The sequence below is a fragment of the Cetorhinus maximus genome, chromosome 11 (assembly GCF_964194155.1).
Source record: "Cetorhinus maximus chromosome 11, sCetMax3.hap1.1, whole genome shotgun sequence".
Lineage (NCBI taxonomy): Eukaryota > Metazoa > Chordata > Chondrichthyes > Lamniformes > Cetorhinidae > Cetorhinus > Cetorhinus maximus.
Window position 1 is genome coordinate 128,860,244 of NC_135889.1, and position 26,104 is coordinate 128,886,347.

Genomic DNA, 26,104 nt, shown 5'->3' on the forward strand with positions numbered 1-26,104 from the left:
TTTGAGGAAGTAACAAGGAGGATTGATGAGGGTAGTGTAGCGGATGCTATCTACATGGATTTCAGGAAGGCATTTGACAAGGTCCCACATGGCAAACTGGTCAGGAAAGTGAGATCTCATGGGATACAGGGAAGGTGGCAGATTGGGTCCAAAATTGGCTCAGTGACAGGAAACCATAGAACACTACAGCACAGAAAAACAGGCCATTCGGCCCTTCTAGTCTGTGCCGAAATATTATTCCGCTAGTCCCATTGACCTGCACCCAGTCCATAACCCTCCAGACCTCTCCCATCCATGTATCTATCCAATTTATTCTTAAAACTTAAGAGTGAGCCCGCATTTACCACGTCAGATGGTAGCTCGTTCCACACTTCCACCACTCTCTGAGTGAAGAAGTTCCCCCTAATGTTCCCCCTAAACCTTTCCCCTTTCACCCTAAAGCCATGTCCTCTCGTATTTATCTCTCCTAATCTAAGTGGAAAGAGCCTACTCGCATTTACTCTGTCTATACCCCTCATAATTTTGTAAACTTCTAACAAATCTCCCCTCATTCTTCTACACTCCAAGGAATAAAGTCCTAACCTGTTTAATCTTTCCCTGTAACTCAACTCCTGAAGACCCGGCAACATCCTAGTAAATCTTCTCTGCACTCTTTCAATCTTACTGATATCCTTCCTGTAGTTAGGCGACCAGAACTGCACACAATACTCCAAAGTTGGCCTCACCAATGTCTTATACAACCTCACCATAACATCCCAACTCCTATACTCAATACTTTGATTTATGAAGGCCAGTATGCCAAAAGCTTTCTTTACAACCCTGTCTACCTATGAAGTCACTTTCAAGGAATTATGTATCTGAACTCCCAGATCCCTTTGTTCCTCCGCACTCCTCAGTGCCCTACCATTTACTGTGTATGTCCTACCTTGGTTTGTCCTTCCAAAATGCAACACCTCACACTTTTCCGCATTAAATTCTATCTGCCATTTTCTGGCCCATTTTTCCAGTTGGTCCAGATCCTTCTGCAAGCTTTGAAAGCCTTCCTCGCTGTCCACAGCGCCGCCAATCTTAGTGTCATCAGCAAACTTGCTGATCCAATTTACGACATTATCATCCAGATCATTGATATAGACAACAAACAACAATGGTCCCAGCACAGATCCCTGAGGCACACCACTAATCACAGGCCTCCAGTCTGAGAAGCAATCATCCACTACCACTCTCTGTCTTCTCCCACACAGCCAATTTCAAATCCAGTTTACAACCTCTCCATGGATACCAAGTGTCTGAACCTTCTGAACTAACCTCCCATGTGGGACCTTGTCAAAGGCCTTACTAAAGTCTATGTAGACAACATTCACAGCCTTTCCTTCATCTACTTCCTTGGTAACCTCCTCGAAAAACTCTACAAGGTTCGTTAAACACGACCTACCACGCACAAAGCCATGCTGACTATCCTTAATCGGCCCTTGGCTGTCCAAATAATTGTATATCCGATCTCTCAGAACACCTTCCAATAATTTACCTACTACTGACGTCACGCTCACTGGCCTATAATTACCTGGTTTACTTTTGGAGCCTTTTTTAAACAACGGAACAACATGAGCTATCCTCCAATCCTCCGGCACCTCACCCATGGCTAAGGACATTTTAAATATTTCTGCCAGGGCCCCTGCAATTTCTACATTAGTCTCCCTCAAGGTCCGAGGGAATATCATGTCAGGCCCAGGGGATTTATCTACCTTTATTCGCTGTAAGGCAGCAAGCACCTCCTCCTCTTTAATCTCTATATGTTCCATGACACTACTGTTTGTTTCCCTTCCTTCCTTATACACTGTGCCAGTTTCCTGAGTAAATACTGATGCAAAAAAACTGTTTAAGATCTCCCCCATCTCGTGAGGCTCCACACATAGATGACCACTCTGATTTTCAAGGGGGCCAATTGTGTCCCTTACTATCCTTTTACTCTTAATATACTTGTAGAAACCCTTCGGGTTTACCTTCACATTATCTGCCAAAGCAACCTCATGTCTTCTTTTTGCCTTCCTGATTTCCTTCTTTAGTATTTTCTTACATTTTCTATACTCTACAAGTACCTCATTTGCTCCTTGTTGCCTATACCTGCTATACACCTCTCTCCTCTTCTTAACCAGATCGCCAATATCCCTTGAAAACCAAGGTTCCCTATGCCTGTTAACTTTGCCTTTAATCCTGACAGGAACATGCAAACTCTGCACTCTCAAAATTTCGCCTTTGAATGCCTTCCACTTACTGAACACATCCTTGCCAGAAAACAACTTATCCCAATCCACTCTTCCTAGATCCTTTCTCATTTCCACAAAATTGGCCTTTCTCCAATTTAGAATCTCAACTCGAGGACCAGATCTATCCTTATCCATAATTAACTTAAAACTAATGACATTGTGGTCACTGGACCCAAAATGATCGCCTACACATACTTCTGTCACCTGACCTGTCTGGTTCCCTAATAGGAGATCAAGTATTGCATCCTCTCTCGTTGGTACCTCTATATATTGATTTAGAAAACTTTCCTGAACACATTTGACAAACTCCAAGCCATCCAGCCCTTTTACAGTATGGGAGTCCCAGTCAATATGTGGAAAGTTAAAATCTCCTACTATCACAAATTTCTGTTTCTTACATCAGTCTGCTATCTCTCTACAGATTTGCTCCTCCAATTCTCTTTGACTATTGGGCGGTCTATAATACAACCCTATTAGTGTGGTCACACCTTTCCCGTTCCTCAGCTCCACCCATATGGCCTCTGTAGACGAGCCCTCCGGGCTGTCCTGTCTACGCACAGCTGTGATATTTTCCCTGACTAGTAATGCCACTCCTCCCCCTTTCATCCCTCCCCCTCTACCACGTCTGAAACAACGGAACCTCGGAACATTGAGCTGCCAGTTCTGCCCCTCCTGCAACCAAGTCTCACTAATAGCAATAATGTCGTAAACCCACGTGCCAATCCACGCCCTAAGCTCATCTGCCTTTCCGACAATACTCCTTGCATTGAAATAGATGCACCTGAGAACATTTCTATCACGTACAGACATTTGATTTCTGTCTATACATGCATTCTTTGCTTGATCTTTATCCTTCTCCACCTCACTATCTGCTCTAACACTGGTTCCCCTCCCCCTGCAAATCTAGTTTAAATCACCCGGAGCAGCACTAGCAAACCTACCCGCATGGATGTTAGTCCCCCTCCAGTTCAGGTGCAAACCGTCCCGTCGGAACAGGTCCCACCTTTCCTGGAACAGAGCCCAACTGTCCAGAAACATGAAGCCCTCCCTCCTGCACCATCTCCTTAGCCACGTATTTAGCTGCAATATCTAGGGTAAACAAAGGGTAATGGTTGATGGATGTTTTTGCGAATAGAAAATGGTTTCCAGTGGTGTTCCACAGGGCTCAGTGTTGGGGCCCTTGCTGTTTGTTGTATATATCAATGATTTAGACTTAAATGTGGGAGGCATGATTGGGAAATTTGCAGATGACACAAAAATTGGCTGTGTAGTTGATCGTGAAGAGGATACTGTCGACTCCAGCATGACATCAATGATTTGGTTGAATGGGCGGGGAAGTGACAAATGGAATTCAATCCGAAAAAATGTGAGGTAATGCATTTGGAAAGGCAAACAAAGCAAAGGGATACTCAATAAATGGGAAGTTATTGAGAGGGGTTGAAGACATGAGAGACCTTGGAATGCATGTCCACAGGTCCTTGAAGGTGACAGGACAGGTGAACAAGGTGGTCAAGAAAGGATTTGGAATGCTTTCCTTTATTGGGCGAGTTGTTGAATACAAAAGCAGGGGTGTAATGATGGAACTGTATAAACTACTGGTTAGGCCACAGCTGGAATTTTGTGTACAGTTCTGGTCACCACATTACAGGAAGAAAATAGTTGCTCTGGAGAGAGTGCAGAGGAGATTTACAAGAATGTTGCCAAGGCATGAAAACTGAACTATGAAGAGAGATTGGAAAAGCAAGCATTACACTTCCCATAAAAGCAAAATACTGTGGATGCTGGCAATCTGAAACAAAAACAAAAATACCTGGAAAAACTCAGCAGGTCTGACAGCATCTGCGGAGAGGAATACAGTTAACATTTCGAGTCCGTATGACTCTTCATCAGAACTAAGAAATATAGAAATGAGGTGGAATATAAGCTGGTTGAAGGGGGGGTGGGACAGGTAGGGCTGGATAGAGGGCCAGTGATAGGTGGAGGCAAAGAAGAGATTGCCAAAGATGTCATAGACAAAAGGACAAAGGGGTGTTGGCGGTGGTGATATTAGCTGAGGAATGTGCTAATGATAACATTAAGGGTAGAAAGCAGGACGAGCAAGTGACAGGTAGCCCTAGTGGGGGTGGGGTGGGGGAAGGGATCGAAATAGGCTAAAAGGTAGAGATAAAACAATGGATGGAAATACATTTAAAAATAATGGAATTAGGTGGGAAAAGAAAAATTTATATAAAAAAAAATATATATATATATATAAAGTTATAAATTATTGGAAAAAGGGGGATCAGAAAGGGGGTGGGGATGGAGGAGAGAGTCCACGATCTAAAGTTGCTGAACTCAATATTAAGTCCGGAAGGCTGTAAAGTGCCTAGTCAGAAGATGAGGTGCTGTTCCTCCAGTTTGCGTTAAGCTTCACTGGAACATTGCAGCAGGCCAAGGACGGACATGTGGGCATGAAAGCAGGGTAGTGTGTTGAAATGGCAAGCGACAGGGAGGTTTGGGTCATGCTTGCGGGAAGACCGAAGGTGTTCCGCAAAGTGGTCACCCAGTCTGCATTTGGTCTCTCCAATGTAGAGGAGACCGCATTGGGAGCAGCGAATGCAGTAGACTAAATTGAGGGAAGTGCAAGTGAAATGTTGCTTCACTTGAAAGGAGTGTATGGGCCCTTGGACAGTGAGGAGGTGGGAAGTAAAGGGGCAGGTGTTGCACCTTCTGCGGTTGCATGGGAAGGTGCCGTGGGAGGGGGCTGAGGCGTAGGGGGTGATGGAGGAGTGGACCAGGGTGTCCCGGAGGGAACGATCCCTGCGGAATGCCGCCGGGGGAGTGAAGGGAAGATGTGTTTGGTGGTGGCATCATGCTGGAGTTGGTGGAATTGGCGGAGGATGATCCTTTGAATGCGGAGGCTGGTGGGCTGATAAGTGAGGACAAGGGGGAACCTATCATGGTTCTCGGAGGGAGAGTAGGGTGTGAGGGCGGATGCGCGGGAGATGGGTCGGACATGGTTGAGGGCCCTGTCAACCACCATGGGTGGAAAACTTCGGTTACGGAAGAAGGAAGACATGTCAGAGGAACTGTTTTTGAAAGTGGCATCATCAAAACAGATGCGACGGAGGCAAAGGAACTGAGAGAATGGGATGGAGTCCTTACAGGAAGCGGGGTGTGAGGAGCTGTAGTCGAGATAGCTGTGGGAGTCGGTAGGCTTGTAATGAACTTCCCATGTCAGTTCACCTTCCCTGTCTGTCCACATCCATCTGTATCTGATCAGCCTGTTCTCTATTGCTGGCAGTTTGACATAGTTTATAAACTTTGAGAGTTTTATTTCTGTACCCACTTTCACATCCACGAACAGCCCCAAAACTGAAGCTGTTAGTTTCTGTCCACAATTCCCACCCACCTGAAGCTGTTCCTTTCTTATTGTTCTTCAGAGAAGTGAAAGTGAACTGTCGGAGATCCTCCATGAATGGAAGTTGGATGTAGGCCAAACACTGAAAGGAGAAGAGCAACACAGTGAAAATTAGTTCAACAGTGAGTTTTCTAAAATGAAAGAGCTTTAAAAATAATTCTATAGCACTGTGAAAGAGAAAAATCAGCAAATGCTAAAGATACACAGCAAACTTGAATTCAGGTTCGGTCCCAATACCTGAACACTTCTTTTTATTTCACAGTTGCTGGCTTTGGTGTATTTACATTTCTGTCTGTTCATTCTTTTAAAAAAGTGACCACTTCCAGCCTAAACTCAGTACTTTCCCTCTTTCCATTTACTCAGAAGTCAAGAACATTGTCTTTACATTTGCAATTCAATTCGACATCATTACCTCGTATTTGTCTTTGATCACAGGGAAAGCCACTCCAACTTGTGGGTTTGATCTACGGTCATAAACGTAACGAACTATCGCCACCATATCCAGTTCTTCTAAAGCATGGAGCAGTGCAGACAGGGCTACAGCAGCATGCTGGCAAGACAGACAAGAACAGAACTGCAGTTTAAATATCAACATAAAGGAATTCTACAAGTATTAAACCACATACACTTCAGAGCCTCAGGCAGCAAGGAGCCCTGCAAATTAGTTATATGAAATAATTGCTCTGATCTCTAACCAAAATCTGAAGTGGGTCAAGTTAATACCAGGGTGACTCTTCACACATTTGTTTTGCTGTAATTCCAGTCCCTTCCTTTAATCACACGGCTGAATATTTTAGCAACTGAAGCATAGCTTTAAATATATTCCATTGGTCCAGGTAATGTCCAGACAACAGAAGCCATAAAGAACTGACCAAGTATGAATTGTCCCACTCACTGGGAGGTATAGGAAATTAGCAATGAACTGTTCAAAGTTGTCTACCTATTCCTTAACACAGTATTAAGGTGCAAACTGGTAGTAACCACCTTTTAAATACATCCATTGATGCTCATGGAGCAAGAAAGGAATCATATATGAACATACAATCATAAGTCCTTTATAATTAGTTTCTCCCACTGCAGCCAAAGTTAACTGTTTATAAAATGATTGGAAGTTGTGGAGGTGCAGTCAGTGCAAACAACTGAAATTCAGCAGAGAGGGACATCAGTAATAAAAAGGGCACAAGTTATCCATGGTAACCCTTGGCAGTTCATGCTCCTTGACATGTTAACTACCATTCCGATGTCACTCTCATCCATACCCCACGCCCACCTTCTTTCCCCTATGCCTTTCTATTACTTTTGGCCCAAATGTCTCTATTATGCACCATCCACTGAATGACAGCAGCCAGGCTGCGTGCCAATGGTCCCTGACGCAGTTGCTAGGAGGTGGATGATAAGATTCCCAGGTTTACTCAGCCTCAGCACAGCTTCCTCCGAATAAAGCGCTGCAATTTTAACCATGTGGGAGTCACATCATTGAGCCTGGGCCCCATCGGTATTTCTACATTTTAACTCTCTCCTTACATTGCAGCAATGAACTTTCAATTAAATATCAGACTGAACCATATGGAAACACTGAAGGAAATGGGAAGGATAGCACCTGGGAAAAATAGACTTAAACTTAACTGCTGGTTAAAATGAGACTTACAAACACAGTCCTCACCTCATCATCCTTTGCAGCAAACACCTGCAGCACCTGCCGTCCAACATAATAATGCCGCAAAATCTGTAATTCATAGAAAATATATAACATCAATTTGCATTTACAATTTATATTTAGATACTGCCTTTAAGGTAATGAAATGTCCCAAGTGCTTCACAGCAGCATTATAAATCAAAATTTTATAACATCAAACCACACAAGGAACTATTAAGTCAGATGACGAAAAGCTTGCTGAAAGAAGTAGGTTTCAAGGAGTGTCTTAAAGAAGAAAACTGAAGTAGAAAGACGTAGAGATGTGGGGAGGGAATTCCAAAGTTTGGGGCCTAGGTAATCGAAGGCATGGGCATCAATGGCAGAGCAATTAAAATTGGGAATGCACAAGAGGCCAAAATTATAGAGGGTAGGCAGGATTGTGGAGTTGAGGCCACAATCTGATCAGCCATGAGGTTATTGAACAGGGAACAGGATCAAGAGGCTGAATGGCCTACTCCTGCTCCTAATTCATATGTTTATATTAGAAAAGGTTAAAATGTAGAAATGATATCCCATCCCTAGGTGCTTCACAGGAGTATTATAAAACAAAGTATGACAATGAGCCACATAAAGAGATATTAAGGCAGATGGCCAGAGCTCTCAACAGGGCATTCGAATGATCCATGTACCTGGACTCCCAAATCTCTTTGTAGCCCCACTGTTTCTAGCTTTTCACCATTTAGAAAGTACCCTGTTTCATTCTTTTTAGGTCTAAAGTGGATGACCTCACATTTGCTAACATTGAAATCCATTTGCCACAGTTGTGCCCATTAACAATCTGTCAACATCTTGTTTTATGCTTCCATCTACACTGCTTGCGAGATTGCCTATCTTTGTGTCATCAACAAATCTGGGTATGTAGTTTTCTATTCCATCATCTAAGTTGTTAATAAATATGGCGGGGTAATGGCTGAAGAGGTAGGCTTTAAGGAGCATCTTTAAGGAGGAAAGTGAGATAGAGAGGTGGAGAGCTTTAGGGATGGAATTCCAGAGCTTAGGGCCCAGGTAACTGAAGGCACAACCACCAGTGGTGGAACGATTAAAATCTGGGATTCTCATAGAGGTCAGAATTCAAGGACTGCAGAGAATTGGTAGGGTTTTGGGGTTGTGGAAGATATTACAAGGGCAGAGGGGCATTAGGCTGTGCAGGGAATTGAAAACAAAGATGAAATTTTTAAAACTGAAACGCTGCTTAACGGGAGTCAATGTAGGTCAACAACCACAGGCGTGATGGGTAAACATGATTAGGTGTGAGTTAGGACCCAGGCAGCAGAGTTTTAGATGGCGTCAAGTTTAGAAAGTAGAACAGGAAACACCAGTTAGGAGTGCGTTGAAACTGTCTAGTCTAGAGGTAACAAAAGCATGGATGAGGATTTCAGTAGCAGTTGAGTTGAAGCAAGCAACATTACAGGAATGGAAGTAGGTGGTCTTAGTGATGGCACCAATGTGTGGTCAGGAGCTCATCTCAGGACCAAATGTGATATGGTGTAGTGTATTGTCGCTGGACTAGTAATCCAAAGACCCAGGGTAATCCTCTGGGGACCTGGGTTCAAATCCCTCCATGGCAGATGGTGGAATTTGAATTCAATAAAAATCTGGAATTAGTCTAATGATGACCATGAAACCATTGTCGATTGTTGTAAAAACCCATCTGGTTCATTAATATCCCTTAGGGAAAGAAATCTGGCCTGCATGTGACTCCAGACACACAGCAATGTGGTTGATTCTTAATGCCCTCTGAACTAGGGCAACTAGTGGTGGGCTCGCCTGGCCAGCAACACCCACATCTAATGAATAAAAAAGACTTAAGAATGCCAGGCAATCTTTCCGCACATACAATATCAGGCAACGACCCCTACACAGAATACTGGCCAATGCCCCCCTTACATGGAACACTAGGCAATGCTCCTGTACACAGAATACCAGACAACTTCCCTGTATATGGAATACTAGGCAACATCCCAATACACGGAATACCAGACAACATCCCGATACATGAAATACCAGGAAATTGTCCAATGCATGGGATGCTGAGCATCATTCTTGTACACAAAATGCCAGGCAACATTCTTCATGCATGAATTCCGGACAATGTTCCCATGCACAAAATACTGGGCAACGTCCCTCTGCATGGAATACCAGTAAACGTTTGTGTGTATAGAATACTGGGCATTATTCCTGTATACAGAATGCTGGGCAATATTCCTGTGCATGAAATACCGGGCAACGTTCCCAAGTACAAAATACCAGGCAACGTTCCCATAAATGGAATTCTGGGAAACGTCCTTGTACACAGAATACCAGGCAATGTTCCAGTACTTGATATGCCAGGCAATGTTACTATACACAATGGTGAGTTTGGTTACTGTATGCGTCCTTGGGCATTCCTATCCATGTTGGAACTCTTTTCGTCCATGGGATATGCATCTCTCACAAGGGCACCATTTATTGCCCATCCCTAACTGCCCTTAAGAAGATTGTGGTGAGCTGCATTCTTGAATCCTGTAACAGTGCTGGTTAGGATTTTTAATGTTAAATGTGCAGGAAACTGCTTTGGTGACTTGAGGGACACACAACACATACATTTTTACCATTGCTTACTTGTGAAGACTTGGTAAATCCGAGGACACTGAAGCATTTCCCATCTGTTTTATACTTCATCTGTTCCTGATCCACTTGTGAGAATGGGATAATATCACTACCGTAGCGGAATCCTGAAAAATAACTTGGAATTATACAGTGCCTTTAGCAAATTAAAACATCCCAAGGCACCTCATAATAGACATTTTAAACAAAATTTGATACCAAGCCACATAAGATGAAATTGGAATCATAGAATCTTAGAAAAGTTACAACTGAGAAGGAGACCATTCGGTTCACATCTGTGAAACTCACCATTTCATGTGTCCCATTTTCTTGCCATTTCCCTGTAACCCTGAAAATTTCTTTTCTTGGGTTCCATAAATGCAGCAAGGAGGTGGAAGAAGGGGCCATAAAAGTGGCGAGAGGGACAGAGAGAGACTTTGGGCCTATAAAGTGGCGAGAAGGAGCGAGATTCGGCACCATAAATGTGGCAAGCGAGAGCAAGAGTTCAGGTCCATAAAAGTGGCAGAAAGGAGTGACATACAAGGCTTAAAAGTGGGGAGAAAGAGTGACATTCAGTGCCATAAAAACAGAGAGAGAGAGAGCGAGAGCTCGGGGCCATAACCGCAAAGAGAGAGTGAGTTCAGGACTATAAAGCTGGCGAGAAGGAGCAAGATTCAGGGCCATAAAAGTGACGAAAGAGAGCGAGAGTTCAGGGCCATAATAAAAGTGAAAGAAAGCAAGAGTTCAGGGCCATAAAAACAGTTAGAAAGCAATAGTTTGAACCCTTCAAAGTGGGCACCAGAGGGTGAGAGTTTGAGGGCCATCAAAGCGGCGATAGAGGGGGAGAGTTCCATTCCATAAAAGCAGAGACACAGAGTGAGAGGTTGGGGCTATCAAAACAGCAAGAGTTGGGGGCAATAAAAGTGGTGACAGAGAACAAAAGTTCAGGGCCATCAAAGCGCCAATAGAGAAGGAGAGTTCAGGACAATCAAAGCGGCAAGAGAGCGAGAGAGATTTCAGGGCCTTAAAAACGGCGAGAGTGAGTGAGAGTTCAAAGACATCAAAGCGACAACAGATGGTGAGATTTCGGGGCCATCAATGCAGTGACCGAGAATGAGAGCTCAGGCCAATAAAAGCAGCGACAGAGAACGAGAATTGGGGGCCATTGAAGTGACTAGAGAAAGTGAGAGTACATGGCTATAAAAGTGGTGAGAAGGAGCAAGGTTTGGGGCAATAAAAATGACGGGAGTGAGGGTTCAGGGCCATCTAAGTAGCGGGAAAGAGCAAGATATGGGCCCTAAAAGTGGAGAGAAGGAGCGACATTCCGTTCCATAAAAGCAACGAGAGAAGCCAGAGTTGGGAGCCATAATAGTGGCAAAAGAAAGCGAGAGTTTGGGGCCATAAAAACAGCATCAGATGATGAGAGTTCAAGGCCATCAGAGTGGCGATAGAGAGCAAGAGCGCCAAGACATAAAAGCAGCGACACAGAGCAAGAGGTTGAGGCAATAAAAATGGCAACTGACAGCAAGAGTTCAGGGCCAAGTGCCAATGGAGAGCAAGAGGTCAGGGTCATTAAAGCACCAAGGGAGAACGAGAATTCAGGCCATCAAAGCTCCAAGAGAAAACGAAGGACAATCAAAGCAGCAAGAGAGAGTGAGAATTCAGGACTATAAAAGCAGCGGAGTGAGTGAGAGTTCTGGGTCATCAAAGCAGCAACAGATGGCAAGAGTTCTGGGCCATCAAAGCAGTAACAGAAAGTGAGTTTGGGGCCACTGAAGTGACTAGAGTGAGCGAGAGTATGTGGTCATAAAAGTGGCAAGAAGGAACGAGATTTGGAGCCATGAAAAAGGCGAGAGAGCAAGAGTTCCTTGCCATAAAAACAGTGACACAGAGCGAGGTTGGGGCAATAAAAGAGGTCATCAGGTCCAAAGGAGAGCGAGAGTAAAAGACAACCAAAGCAGCAAGAGTGAGAGCTGAGGGCCATCAAAGCAGCAAAAGGAAGTGAGAGTTGGGGCCATAAAAACAGTGAAAGAGAAACAGAGAGTATGGGACCATCAAAACGGCAAAGCGAGTGAGAGTTGAGGCCATAAAAACGGTGAGAGAGAGAGAGAGAGAGAGTTCGGGGCCATAAAAGAAGCAAGAGAGAGCATAAGTGCAGGGACATCAAAGTGGCAACAGAGAAGGAGAGTTCAGGGAAATAAAAGCAGTGTCAGAGGGTGAGAATTCAGGGCCATCAAACAGGTATCAGAGGGCGAGTGTTTAGGGTCATCACAGTGGTGATAGAGGGCAAAAGTTCCATGCCATAAAAATAGCGAGAGAGAGCAAGAGTTCAGGGCCATTAAAGTGCCAAGGGAGAGCGAGAGTGCAAGACAATCATAGCAGCAAGAGAGCGCGCGAGAATCGAGGGCCACAAAAGTGGCGAAAGAGAGAGAGATTTCAGGACAATCAAAGTGGCAAGAGAGAAAGTGAAAATTCAGGGCAGTAAAAGCGACAGGAAAGAGCAGGATATGGGTCCTAAATGTGGGCAGAGGGGGCCACATTCGGTTCCATAATAGCAGCGAGAGAGAGAGAGAGAGAGTTGGGGGCCAGAAAAGCAGTGACAGAGGATGAGAGTTCAGTGCCATAAAAGCAGCAAGAGAGCATGAGAGTTCAAGACAATAAAAGCAGCAACAAAATGCAACAGTTCAGGGCAATAAAAGTGATGACATACAGCGAGAATTTAGGGCCATCAAGGCGCCAAGGGGTATAAAAGCTCGGGAAAATAAAAGCAACAGGAGAGAACGGGTGCTTGGGGCAAAAAAGCAGTGCGAAGGAGAGAGCCCTTGAGATGGTGGTGATGAACTGCCTTCTTGAATCGCTGCAGTCATGTTGTGTAGCACTACCACCGTGAAAAATGGGATAGATTTTGAACAGATCTAGCAACTCAAGACTGGGCATCCATGAGGCGGTTTGGACCATCATCATCAGCAGAATTGTACTCAAACACAATCTGTAACCTCATGCCCCGGCATATTCCCCCACGCTACCATTACCATCAAGCCAGGGGATCAACCCTGGTTCAATGAAGAGTGCAGGAGGGCATGACAGGAGCAGCACCAGGCATACCTAAAAATGAGCTTTTAACCTGCTGAAGCTATAACACGGGACTACTTGCATGCCAAACAGCATAAGCAGCAAATGATAGACTGAGTTAAGCGATCCCACAACCAATGGATCAGATCTAAGCTCTGCAGTCCTGCCACATCCAGTCATGAATGGTGGTGGACAATGAAACAATTCACTGGAGGAGGAGGCTCCACAAATATCCCCATCCTCAATATTGGATGAGCCCAGCACATCAGTGCAAAACATAAGGCTGAAGCATTTGTTACAATCTTCAGCCAGAAGCTCCGAGATGGATGATTCATCTTGGCCTCCTCCAGAGGTCGCCAGCATCACAGAGCCTGCAACCAATTAGATTCACTCCATGTGATATCAAGAAATGGCTGAAGGCGCTGGATACTGCAAAGGATATGGGCCCTGACAATATTCCGACAATAGTACTGAAGACTTGTGCTCCAGAACTAGCCATACCCCTAGCCAAGCTGTTCCAGTACAACTACAACACTGGCATCTACCCGGCTATGTGGAAAATTGCCCACGTATGTCCTGTACACAAAAAGCAGGACAAATCCAACCCAGCCAATTACCGCCCCACCAGTCTACTCTTGATCATCAGTAAAGTAATGGAAGGGGTCATCAACAGTGCTATCAAGCAGCACTTGCTTAGCAATAACCTGCTCACTGGCGCCCAGTCTGGGTTCCGCCAGGGACACTCAGCTCCTGACCTCATTACAGCCTTAGTTCGAAGGTGGACAAAAGAGCTGAACTCAAGAGTTGAAGTGAGAGTGACTGCCCTTGACACCAAGGCAGCATTTGACCGAGTGTGGCATCAAGGAGCCCCAGCAAAACTGGAGTCAATGAGAATCAGGTGGAAAACAGGAGTCATATGTAGCACAAAGGAAAATGGTTATGATTATTGGAGGTCAGTCATCTCAGCTCCAGGACATCCAGGAGTTCCTCAGAGTGGTTTCCAAGGCCCAACCATCTTCAGCTGCTTCATCAATGACCCTCCTTCCTTCATAAGGTCAGAAGTGGGGATGTTCACTGATGATTGCACGATGTTCCACACCATTCGCGACTCCTCAGATACTGAAGCAGTCCATGTCCAAATGCAACAAGACCTGGACAATATCCAGGCTTGGGCTGACAAGTGGCAAGTAACATTCGTGCCACACAAGTGTCAGGCAATGACCATCTCCAACATGAGAGAATCCAACGATCGCCCCATGACATTCAATGGCATTACCATCACTGAATCCCCCACTATCAACATCCTGGGGGTTACCATTGATCAGAAACTGAACTGGGCTAGCATATAAATACTGTGCTACAAGAGCAGGTCAGAGGCTAGGAATCATGCGACGAGTAACTCACCTCCTGACCCCCCCAAAGCCTGTCCACCATCTACAATGCACAAGTCGGGAGTGCAATGGAATACTCCACACTTGCCTGGATGACTGCAGCTCCCACAACACTCAAGAAGCTTGACACCATCCAAGACAAAACAGCCCGCTTGATTGGCACCACATCCACAAACATTCACTCCCTCCACCACCGATGCACTGTAGCAGCAGTGTGTACCATCTACAAGATGCACTGCAGGAATTCACCAAGGCTCCTTTGACAGCACCTTCCAAACCCACGACCACAACCATCTAGAAGGACAAGGGCAGCAGATAGATGGGAACTCCACCACCTAGAGGTTCCCCTCCAAGTCACTCACCTTCCTGACTTGGAAATATATTGCCGTTCCTTCACTGTCACTGGGTCAAAATCCTGGAACTCCCTTCCTAACAGCACTATAGGTGTACCTACATCACGTGGACTGCAATGGTTCAAGAAGACAGCTCATCACCACCTTCTCAAGGGTAACTAGGGATGGGCAATAAATGCTGGCACAGCCAGCGAAGCCAACATCCCGTGAATGAATAAAAAGGCATTCAAAAGACAATTAGGCTGTTATCTGAAAAGGAAGAATGTGCAGGGTTATGGGAGGAAGGCAGGAGAATGGCACTAGGTGGATTGCTCACTCGTAGTGCTGGTAGACATGATGGGCCGAATGGCCTCCTTCTGTACTGTGACAATTCTGTGATTCTGAGATAAGTATTGCATTTCTTTTGAAAGCCTCAACTGAAACTGTCTCCACCACTCTTTCAGGCAGTGCATCCTAGATCCAAACACATACTGTATAAAAAAGTTTTTCCTTATGTTGCCAATCTTCTATTGCCAATCACCTTAAATCGGTGTCTCTGATTCTCAATCCTTCCACCAACGGGAACAGTTTCTCCCTATCACAGAATCACAGAATTTTAGCTGCACAGGAGGAGGCCATCGTGGCATTACCATTGTGTCTGCACCAACTCTCCAAATGAGCATTATGACCTAGTGCCATTGTCCTGCCTTTTCCCTGTACCCTTGCACATTATTTCTATTCAAATAATCATCTAATGCCCTATCTACTCTGTCCAGACACCTCATCATTTTGAACACCTCTATCAAATATCCTATTAATCTTATCTTCTCCAAGGAAAACAGCCCCAGCTTCTCCAATATATGCATGCAACTGAAATTCCTCATCCCTGGAACCATTCTCGTGAATCTTTTCTGCACCCTTTCATTAAATGTGATGCCCAGAACTCCAGTTGAGGCTGAACTAATGTTTATCATAGCTTTTTTTCCCTTTTCCTTCATGGGATGTGGATGTCGCTGGCAAGGACAACATTTGTTGCCTATCCCTAATTGCCCTTGAACTGAGTGGCTTGCTTAGCCATTTCAGAGGACAGTTAAGAGTCAATCACATTGCTGAATCACATGTAGGGCAGAACAGGTAAGGATGACAGATTTCCCTACCTGAAGGGCATTGGTGAACCAGGTGGGTTTTTACAACAATTGATGATGGCTGTCATGGTCACCATAACTGAGACTAGCTTTATATTTCAGGTTTAATAATTCAATTGTGGTGGGATCTGAATCCCCGTCCTGTGGGCATTATCCTGGGCCTCTGGATTACTAGCCTAGTGACATTATCACAATGCCACCGTCTCCCCATCAGAAGCAACTTTCTTGCTTTGGTAGTCTATTCCCCTAATTATAAAGCCCAGGATTATGTAAGCTTTATTAACTGCTTTTTCAACCTGCCCTGTCACCTTCAATGCTTTGTGCAAATGTATCCCAGGTTTCTCTGTTTCTGCACACCCTTTATTTTATATTATCTCTCCCCATTCTTTCTAGCAAAATGAATCACTTCACACTTCTCTGCATTAAATTTCAAAAGCCACTTGTCTGCCATTCCACCAGCTTGTCTGTCATTTTGAAGTTTATAACTATCCTATATTAACACAGAATCACACAGTGCAGAAGAGGCCCTTCGGCCCATCGAATCTGCAACGACACGTGAGAAACACCTGACCTACCTATCTAATCCCATTTACCAGCACTTGGCCCATAGCCTTGAATGTTATGACATGCCAAGTGCTCATCCAGCTACTTTTTAAAGGATGTGAGGCAACCTGCCTCCACCATCCTCCCAGGCAGCGCATTCCAGACCTACACCACCCTTTGGGTAAAAAGGTTTTTCCTCACATCCCCCTAAATCTCCTGCCCCTCACCTTGAACTTATGTCCCCTCGTGACTGACCATGCAACTAAGGGGAACAGCTGCTCCCTATCCATATAGATAAAAACAAAAAACTACTGCGGATGCTGGAAATCCAAAACAAAAACAAAATTACCTGGAAAAACTCAGCAGGTCTGGCAGCATCGGCGGAGAAGAAAACAGTTGATGTTTCGAGTCCTCATGACCCTTCAGCAGAAAGGGTCTTCTGCTGAAGGGTCATGAGGACTCAAAACGTCAACTCTTTTCTTCTCCGCCGATGCTGCCAGACCTGCTGAGTTTTTCCAGGTAATTTTGCTCCCTATCCACCCTGTCCATGCCCCTCATAATCTTGTACACCTCGATCAGGTCACCCCTCAGTCTTCTCTGCTCCAACAAAAACAACTCAAGTCTATCCAACCTCTGTTCATAATTTAAATGTTTCATCCCAGGCAACATCCTGGTGAATCTCCTCTGTACCCCCTCCAGAACAATCACATTCTTCCTATAATGTGGCAGCCAGAACTGCACACAGTACTCCAGCTGTGGCCTCACCAAGGTTCTATACAACTCCAACATGATCTCCTACTTTTGTAATCTATGCCTCGATTGACAAAGGCAAGTGTCCCATATGCCTTTTTCACCACCCCACTAACATGCCCCTCCGCCTTCAGAGATCTATGGACACACACGCCAAGGTCCCTTTGTTCCTCAGAGCTTCCTAGTATCATGCCGTTCATTGAATACTTCCATGTCAAATTACTCCTTCCAAAGTGTATCACCTCACACTTTTCAGGGTTAAATTCCATCTGCCACTTATCTGTCCATTTGACCATCTCGTCTATATCTTCCTGTAGCCCAAGACAGTCAACATAACTGTTAACCACCCGGCCAATCTTTGTGTCATCCGCAAACTTACTAATCTTACCCCCCACATAATCATTTATGTAGTTTATATAAGTGACGAATAATAGGGGACTGAGCACAGATCCCTGTGGTACGTCACTGGACACTGGCTTCCAGTCACTAAAGCATCCTTCTGTCATCACCCTCTGCCTCCGACAACTAAGCCAATTTTGAATCCACCTTATCAAATTACCCTGTATCCCATGTGCATTTGCCTTCTTTATAAGTCTCCCATATGGGACCTTCTCAAAGGCTTTGCTGAAATCCATATAAACTACATCAACTACACTACCCTCATCTACACACCTGGTCACCTCCTCAAAAAATTCAATCAAATTTGTTAGGCATGATCTCCCTCTGACAAAGCCATGCTGACTATCCCTGATCACACCTTGCCTCTCCAAGTGGAGATAGATTCTCTCCTTCAGAATTTTCTCCAATAGTTTCCCTATCACTGACGTGAGATTCACTGGCCTATCTCTACAACCCTTCTTAAATAGTGGAACCACATTAGCTGTTCTCGTTGGGACCTGGAAAAATTTATTAATTTTGCTTCCAATCTCCACCCCTCCATCATTTTCACATGGTCCATCTCTGACACTTCTCTTCCCTTCCTTGACCTCTCTGTCTCAATTTCTGATGATAGACTGTCCACCAATATCCATTACAAGCCTACCGACTCCCACAGCTACCTCGACTACAGCTCCTCACACCCCGCTTCCTGTAAGGACTCCATCCCATTCTCTCAGTTCCTTTGCCTCCGTTGCATCTGCTCTGATGATGCTACCTTCAAAAACAGTTCCTCTGACATGTCCTCCTTCTTCCTTAACCGAGGTTTTCCACCCACGGTCATTGACAGGGCCCTCAACCGTGTCCGGCCCATCTCCCGCGCATCCGCCCTCACGCCTTCTCCTCCTTCCCAGAAACATGATAGGGTCCCCCTTGTCCTCACTTATCACCCCACCAGCCTCCGCATTCAAAGGATCATCCTCTGCCATTTCCACCAACTCCAGCATGATGCCACCACCAAACACATCTTCCCTTCACCCCCCCTGGCGGCATTCCGCAGGGATCATTCCCTCCAGGACACCCTGGTCCACTCCGCCATCACCCCCTACTCCTCAACCCCCACCTATGGCACCTCCCCATGCCCACGCAGAAGATGCAACACCTGCCCCTTCACTTCCTCTCTCCTCACCGTCCAAGGGCCCAAACACTCCTTTCAAGTGAAGCAGCATTTCGCTTGCATTTCCCCTAACTTAGTCTACAGCATTCGTTGCTCCCAATGTGGTCTCCTCTACATTGGAGAGACCAAACGCAAACTGGGCGACCGCTTTGCAGAACACCTACGGTCTGTCCGCAAGAAAGACCCAAACCTCCCTGTCGCTTGCCATTTTAACACTCCACCCTGCTCTCTTACCCACATGTCTGTCCTTGGCTTGCTGCATTGTTCCAGTGAAGCCCAACGCAAACTGGAGGAACAGCACCTCATCTTCCAACTAGGCACTTTACAACCTTCCAGGCTGAATATTGAATTCAACAACTTTAGATCTTGAACTCCCTCCCCCCATCCCCACACCGTTTCTTCCCCCTCCCTTTTGTTTTTTTCAATAATTTATATAGATTTTTCTTTTCCCACCTATTTCCATTATTTTAAAATCTACAACTAATACGTTGTCAGTCTTTCCACCCCACACCCACTAGAGCTGTACCTTGAGTGTCCTGCCGTCCATGCTTAATTAGCACTTTTCTTAGATAATATCACCACCTTCAACACCTCTTTGATCCTTTTGTCTGTGACATCTTTTGATTATCTGCTCCTATCACTGCTTGCTTGTTCCTACAACCACCCCACCCTCAACTTCTCTCCCCCCGCCCCCCACCTTAAACCAGCTTATATTTCACCCCTCTCCTAACTATACTCAGTTCTGTTGAAGGGTCATGTGGACTTGAAACGTTGACTCTTTTCTTCTCCACCGATGTTGCCAGACCTACTGAGTTTTTCCAGGTAATTCTGTTTTTGTTTTGGATTTCCAGCATCCGCAGTAGTTTTTTGTTTTTAGCTGTTCTCCAGTCCTCTGGCACCTCCCCCGTGGCCAGAGAGGAATTAAAAATTTGAGTCAGAGTCCCTGCGATCTCCTCCCTTGCCTCCCTCAGCAGTCTGGGACACAAATCATCCGGACATGGAGATTTGTCCACTTTTAAGCCTGCCAACCCAACACCTCCAATACCTTGTCACTCCCTGTATCAATTTGTTCAAGAACCTCGCAGTCTCTCTCCCCGAGTTCCATATCTTCATCCTCATTCTCTTGGGTGAAGATGGATGTGAAGTATTCGTTCAACACTCTACCCATGTCCTGTGGATCCACCCATAGATTGCCCCTCTTGGTCCCTAATGGGCTCTACTCTTTCCCTGGTTATCCTCTTCCCATTGATATACTTACAGGATATCTTGAGATTTTCCCTACTTTAGCCAGTGCTTTCTCATATCCCCTCTTTGCTCTCTGAATTGCTTTCTTAAGCTCCACCCTGCACTTTCTGTACTCCACTAATGCCTCCACTGATTTGCTTCTCTTGTACCTGCTAAAAGCCTCTCTTTTACTTCTCATCGTATCCTGAATATCTCTGGTCATCCATGGTTCTCTGGTTTGTTACTCCTTCCTATCATCCAAGAGGGAACATGGTGAGTCTGTACCCTCCCCATTTCCTTTTTGAACGCCCCCCCACTGCTCCTCTGTAGATTTCCCCACATGTAGCTGTTCCCAGCCTACCTTGGCCAGATCCTGCCTTATTTTACTAAAATCCGCTCTCCCCTAATCCAAAACATTTTTTTTCAACTTGTCTATTTCTTTGTCCATAACAGGCCTAAAATGTACCATGTTGTGGTCGCGATCACTAAAATGCTCCCCCACCACCACCTCAGCCACCTGTCCAGCTTCATTTCCCAGAATTAGGTCCAGCACTGCGCTGTCCCTTGTTGGACCCTCTACATATTGACCTAAAAAGTTCTCCTGTACACATTTCAAAAAATCCACTCCATCTAAGCCCTTAACACTATGTCTATCCCAATTAATGTTGGGAAAGTTGAAATCACCTAATATAATTACCCTATTGTTGTTGTTTTTACACACCTCCTCAAATTGTGCACATATTTGCTCCTCAATTTCCTGCTGACTATCTGGGGTCTATAATAAACACCTAACAATGTGACTGCCTCTTTTTTATTCCTAAACTCTACCCACAAGGCTTAATTCGATGCCCCTCCAAGATATCATCTCTCTTTACTGCAGTAACTGACTCCTTAACTAATAACGCAATGCCTCCTCCTTTTATTCCCTCCCCTGTCTCGTCTGAAGATTCTATATCCTGGAATGTTGAGCTGCCAATCCTGCCCCTCCTTCAACCACGTCTCAGTGATTGCTACTATATCACAATTCCACATGTCAATCCTCACCCTTAGCTCATCCATTTTACCTGTAATACTCCTGGCATTAGAGGTCATCCAGCCTTTCCTTACTCCCTTGAAGCTTAATGCAGCTGTACTCCCTCTGACTTGATTGTTTTACTGTATTATGATGTGTCCCTATTCTGCTAACATTCTGTGTCCCCTTCCCCTGCCAAATTAGTTTAAACTCCTCCCAACAGCACTAGCAAACCCGCCTGCAAAGATGTTAGTCCCGCTCTGGTTCAGATGTAGACTGTTCCGCTTGTACAGGTCCCACCTTCCCCAGAAATGGTCCCAGTGATCCAGGAATCCAAAACCCTCCCTCCTGAGCCAACTCTTAAGCCACGTATTCATCTGCGCTATTTTCCTATTTCTGAGCTCACCTGCACGTGGCACTGGGAGTAATCCAGAGATTACAACCCGAGAGGTCTTGCCTTTTTAGTCTACTGCCTAACTCCCTGAATTCTTGATGCAAGACCTCATCCCTCTTTCTACCTATGTCATATACCATGACCTCTGCCTTATCACCCTCCCCCTTCAGGATGCCCTGCAGCCGTTCAGTGACATCCCAGACCCTGGCACCAGGGAGGCAACACACCATCCTGGTGTCACGTTGACAGCCACAGTAACGCCTATCTGTTCCCCTGACTATAGAATCCCCTATTACTATTGCTCTTCCTCTCTTCCTCTTCTTCTGTACAGACAGGCTGCTTGTGGTGCCAGAAGCTTAGCTCTGTCTGCACTCCCTGGAGGAACCAGCGCCCTCATCAGCCTCCAAAATGGAATACCGATTTGCGAGCAGGACCCCAGGGGACTCCTGAACTATCTGCCTGTTTCTCTTGGACTGCCTGGTGGTCACCCATTCCCTTCCTCCCTCAAGTCCCTTCAGCTGTGGTGTGACCACCTCTCTAAACGTGCTATCCACGATGTTCTCAGACTCGCGGATGCTCCAAGTGTCCCCAGCTGCCATTCCAGCTCTGAAACCCGAGCTTACAGGAGCTGCAGCTGGACACACTTCCTGCAAACATGCTTGTCCCGGACACTGGAAATGTTCCTGGCTTCCCACATGGAGCACACCATGGCTTTGAGCTCTCCTGCCATGACTTATCCCTTTAAATTAAACCTTTTAAATCAATTACTCTAGGGCCCTTCTTTCCTGATCCTTGTTACTACAGAATATACAAACTATAAACCACAAAAAGACCTTAAACTATAAGCGATAAAAGTAATAAATACTTACCCGACCTTACCCACTACTTACCAGTCATTCCTTTCCCTGGTAGCCTCTACTACTGCAGCAGGACAAGGCCACTCTCTGAAGATTTAAGAAGTTGGATAGAAAAGAAAAAATGCAAAGAACACCTCTTCCCCTATGCATAGAATTCTCACTGTGCACCAAATTGCCAATACCCACACTCACTCTGGCTGTGTCTCACTCAGGATGAGGTCTCTCTCCTGTTCGTGTGCAAGCACACGTAGCATGCTTATTATGGTTATTAATATGCATATTATGGTTCACAATAAGTCCACATTTTGTGACATCTGCAAATTTTGAAATTGTGTCCTATACACCCAAGTCTAGGTCATTAATATATATCAAGAAAAGCAGGGATCCTATCACAGACCCCTGGGGAAACCCCATTATAAACCTTCCTCCAGTCAAAAAAACAGTTCACCATGACTCTGTTTCCTGCCACTCAGCCAATTTCATATCCATGCTGCTACCGTCCCTTTTACTGCATGGTCTCAAACTTTGTTGACAAGCCTATTATGTGGCACGTTATCAAAGGCCTTTTGGAAGTCTACGTACACTCATCAAATGCATTATCCTCATCAACCCTGTTTGTAACTTCATCAAAAAAACTCAAGCAAGTTAAATAGTCATTTCATAGCACAAAACTTGAGTATTGCTGTAAAAAGAGGCATGTCAAAGCTTTTTATCTTGCACTTATCACACAAGAATACCAAAGTAAGGGGGGAAAACAACAATTTATACTCTATGTGAAGAGAGTGCTGATTGATTAGCAAGTGGTGTTGCCATGGAGAATGCACCACTGATGGTGACTGTTGACAAGAGATTGATTAAGAGGGGAAAAATAGGGTATGATAATACTCGGGGTCCTGTTCTTTGCAGACAGAAAGAACATGTACGTAGATTGCGCCTGTTTCAGCTAAACAAAATAAGTGACAGTCATTCGCTGACTCATTCCTCAGGGTAATGCCAAGCATTGTTTGAAATTTAAACCAGGCAGCTTGACCCTGATTGGTCAAGGCATTGCCCTGAGGAATGAGCCAACGAATAGCTGTCACTTATTTTGTTTAGCTGAAACAGGCGCAATCTATGTACATAAAAACAAAAAGCTAAAAGTTACTGCGGATGCTGGAAATCCAAAACAAAAACAGAATTACCTGGAAAAACTCAGCAGGTCTGGCAGCATCGGCGGAGAAGAAATCAGTTAACGTTTCGAGCCTTCATGGCCCTTCGGCAGAACTGAAGCATAGTTAGAAGAAGGGAGAAATATAAATTGGTTTAAGGTGGGTGTTGGGGGGGTGGGGGTGGTGGGGGAAGAGAGAGACATTGAGGGTGTGGTGATTGTGGAGCTGAGCAGATAATCAAAAGATGTCACAGACAAAAGGGTCAAAGAGGTGTTTTGTCTGAGAAAAGTGCTAATTAAGAATGGAAGACAGGATATTCAAAGTACAGCTCTAGTGGGGGTGGGGTGGAAAGACTAACAAGGTTTTAGTTTTAGATTTATAAATAATGGAAATAGGTGGGGAAAGAAGAATCTATATAAATATTGAAAAAAATAAGCGGGGGGGGGGGGGGGGGGCGAAGAAACGGGGTGGGGATGGGGGGAGGGGGAGTTTAAGATCTAAAGTTGTTGAATTCAATATTCAGCCCGGAAGGCTGTAAAGTGCCTAGTCGAAAGATGAGGTGCTGTTCCTCCAGTTTGCGTTGGGCTTCACTGGAACAATGCAGCAAGCCAAGGACAGACATGTGGGCAACAGAACAGGGTGGAGTGTTAAAATGGCAAGTGACAGGGAGGTTTGGGTCTTTCTTGCGGACAGACCGCAGGTGTTCCGCAAAACGGTCGCCCAGTTTGTGTTTGGTCTCTCCAATGTAGAGGAGACCACATTGGGAGCAACGAATGCAGTAGACTAAATTAGGGGAAATGCAAGTGAAATGCTGCTTCACTTGAAAGGAGTGTTTGGGCCCTTGGACGGTGAGGAGAGAGGAAGTGAAGGGGCAGGTGTTGCATCTTCTGCGTGGGCATGGGGAGGTGCCATAAGTGGGGGTTGAGGAGTAGGGGGTGATGGAGGAGTGGACCAGGGTGTCCCGGAGGGAACGATCCCTACGGAATGCCATCAGGGGGGGTGAAGGGAAGATGTGTTTGGAGTTGGCATCATGCTGGAGTTGGTGGAAATGGCGGAGGATGATCCTTTGAATGCGGAGGCTGGTGGGGTGATAAGTGAGGACAAGGGGGACCCTATCATGTTTCTGGGAAGGAGGAGAAGGCGTGAGGGAGGATGCGTGGGATATGGGCCGGACACGGTTGAGGGCCCTGTCAACAACCGTGGATGGAAAACCTCGGTTAAGGAAGAAGGAGGACATGTCAGAGGAACTGTTTTTGAAGGTAGCGTCATCAGAACAGATGCAACGGAGGCGAAGGAACTGAGAGAATGGGATGGAGTCTTTACAGGAAGCGGGGTATGAGGAGCTGTAGTCGAGGTAGCTGTGGGAGTCGGTAGGCTTGTAATGGATATTGGTGGACAGTCTATCATCAGAAATTGAGACAGAGAGGTCAAGGAGGGGAAGAGAAGTGTCAGAGATGGACCATGTGAAAATGATGGAGGGGTGGAGATTGGAAGCAAAATTAATAAATTTTTCCAGGTCCCGACGAGAGCATGAAGCAGCACTGAAGTAATCATCGATGTACCGGAGAAAGAGCTGTGGGAGGGGGCCGGAGTAGGACTGGAACAAGGAATGTTCCACATACCCCATAAAGAGACAGGCATAGCTGGGGCCCATGCGGGTACCCATAGCTACACCTTTTATTTGGAGGAAGTGAGAGGAGTTAAAGGAGAAATTGTTCAGTGTGAGAACAAGTTCAGCCAGACGGAGGAGAGTAGTGGTGGATGGGGATTGTTGGGGCCTCTGTTCAAGGAAGAAGCTAAAGGCCCTCAGACCATCCTGGTGGGGGATGGAGGTGTAGAGGGATTGGACATCCATGGTGAAGAGGAAGCGGTTGGGGCCAGGGAACTGGAAATTGTTGATGTGACGTAAGGTGTCAGAGGAATCACGGATGTAGGTGGGAAGGGACTGGACAAGGGGACAGAGAAGGGAGTCAAGATAACGAGAAATGAGTTCCGTGGGGCAGGAACAGGCTGACACGATCGGTCCGCCAGGACAGTTCTGTTTGTGGATTTTGGGTAGGAGGTAGAAGCGGGCCGTCCGAGGTTGGGCGACTATCAAGTTCCCTCCGGGACACCCTGGTCCACTCCTCCATCACCCCCTACTCCTCAACCCCCACTTATGGCACCTCCCCATGCCCACGCAGAAGATGCAACACCTGCCCCTTCACTTCCTCTCTCCTCACCGTCCAAGGGCCCAAACACTCCTTTCAAGTGAAGCAGCATTTCACTTGCATTTCCCCTAACTTAGTCTACTGCATTCGTTGCTCCCAATGTGGTCTCCTCTACATTGGAGAGACCAAACGCAAACTGGGCGACCGTTTTGCGGAACACCTGCGGTCTGTCCGCAAGAAAGACCCAAACCTCCCTGTCACTTGCCATTTTAACACTCCACCCTGTTCTGTTGCCCACATGTCTGTCCTTGGCTTGCTGCATTGTTCCAGTGAAGCCCAACGCAAACTGGAGGAACAGCACCTCATCTTCCGACTAGGCACTTTACAGCCTTCCGGGCTGAATACTGAATTCAACAACTTTAGATCTTAAACTCCCCCTCCCCCCATCCCCACCCCGTTTCTTCCCCCCACCCCCCACCCCCCACTTTTTTTTTTCAATATTTATATAGATTCTTCTTTCCCCACCTATTTCCATTATTTTTAAATCTAAAACTAAAACCTTGTTAGTCTTTCCACCCCACCCCCACT

At 45.7% G+C, this 26,104-nt stretch overlaps 1 protein-coding gene across 2 annotated transcripts in view; it reads right to left on the bottom strand.

Annotated features, from left to right (window-relative positions):
• Positions 1–26,104, bottom strand: part of LOC144686921 (X-ray repair cross-complementing protein 5-like) — a 203,304-nt gene that overhangs the window by 91,314 nt on the left and 85,886 nt on the right. For both annotated transcript variants that reach the window (XR_013578020.1, XM_078552767.1), the window contains exons 9-12: positions 9,962–10,074; positions 7,328–7,390; positions 6,077–6,214; positions 5,656–5,746 (exon numbers count right to left, since the gene is read on the bottom strand). Coding sequence is in view for 1 of the 2 variants with exons in the window: in XM_078552767.1 (XP_078408893.1) it covers positions 5,656–5,746; positions 6,077–6,214; positions 7,328–7,390; positions 9,962–10,074 (405 nt within the window). In the remaining variant the exon portion in view is untranslated. The remainder of the gene's footprint in view (positions 1–5,655; positions 5,747–6,076; positions 6,215–7,327; positions 7,391–9,961; positions 10,075–26,104) is intronic.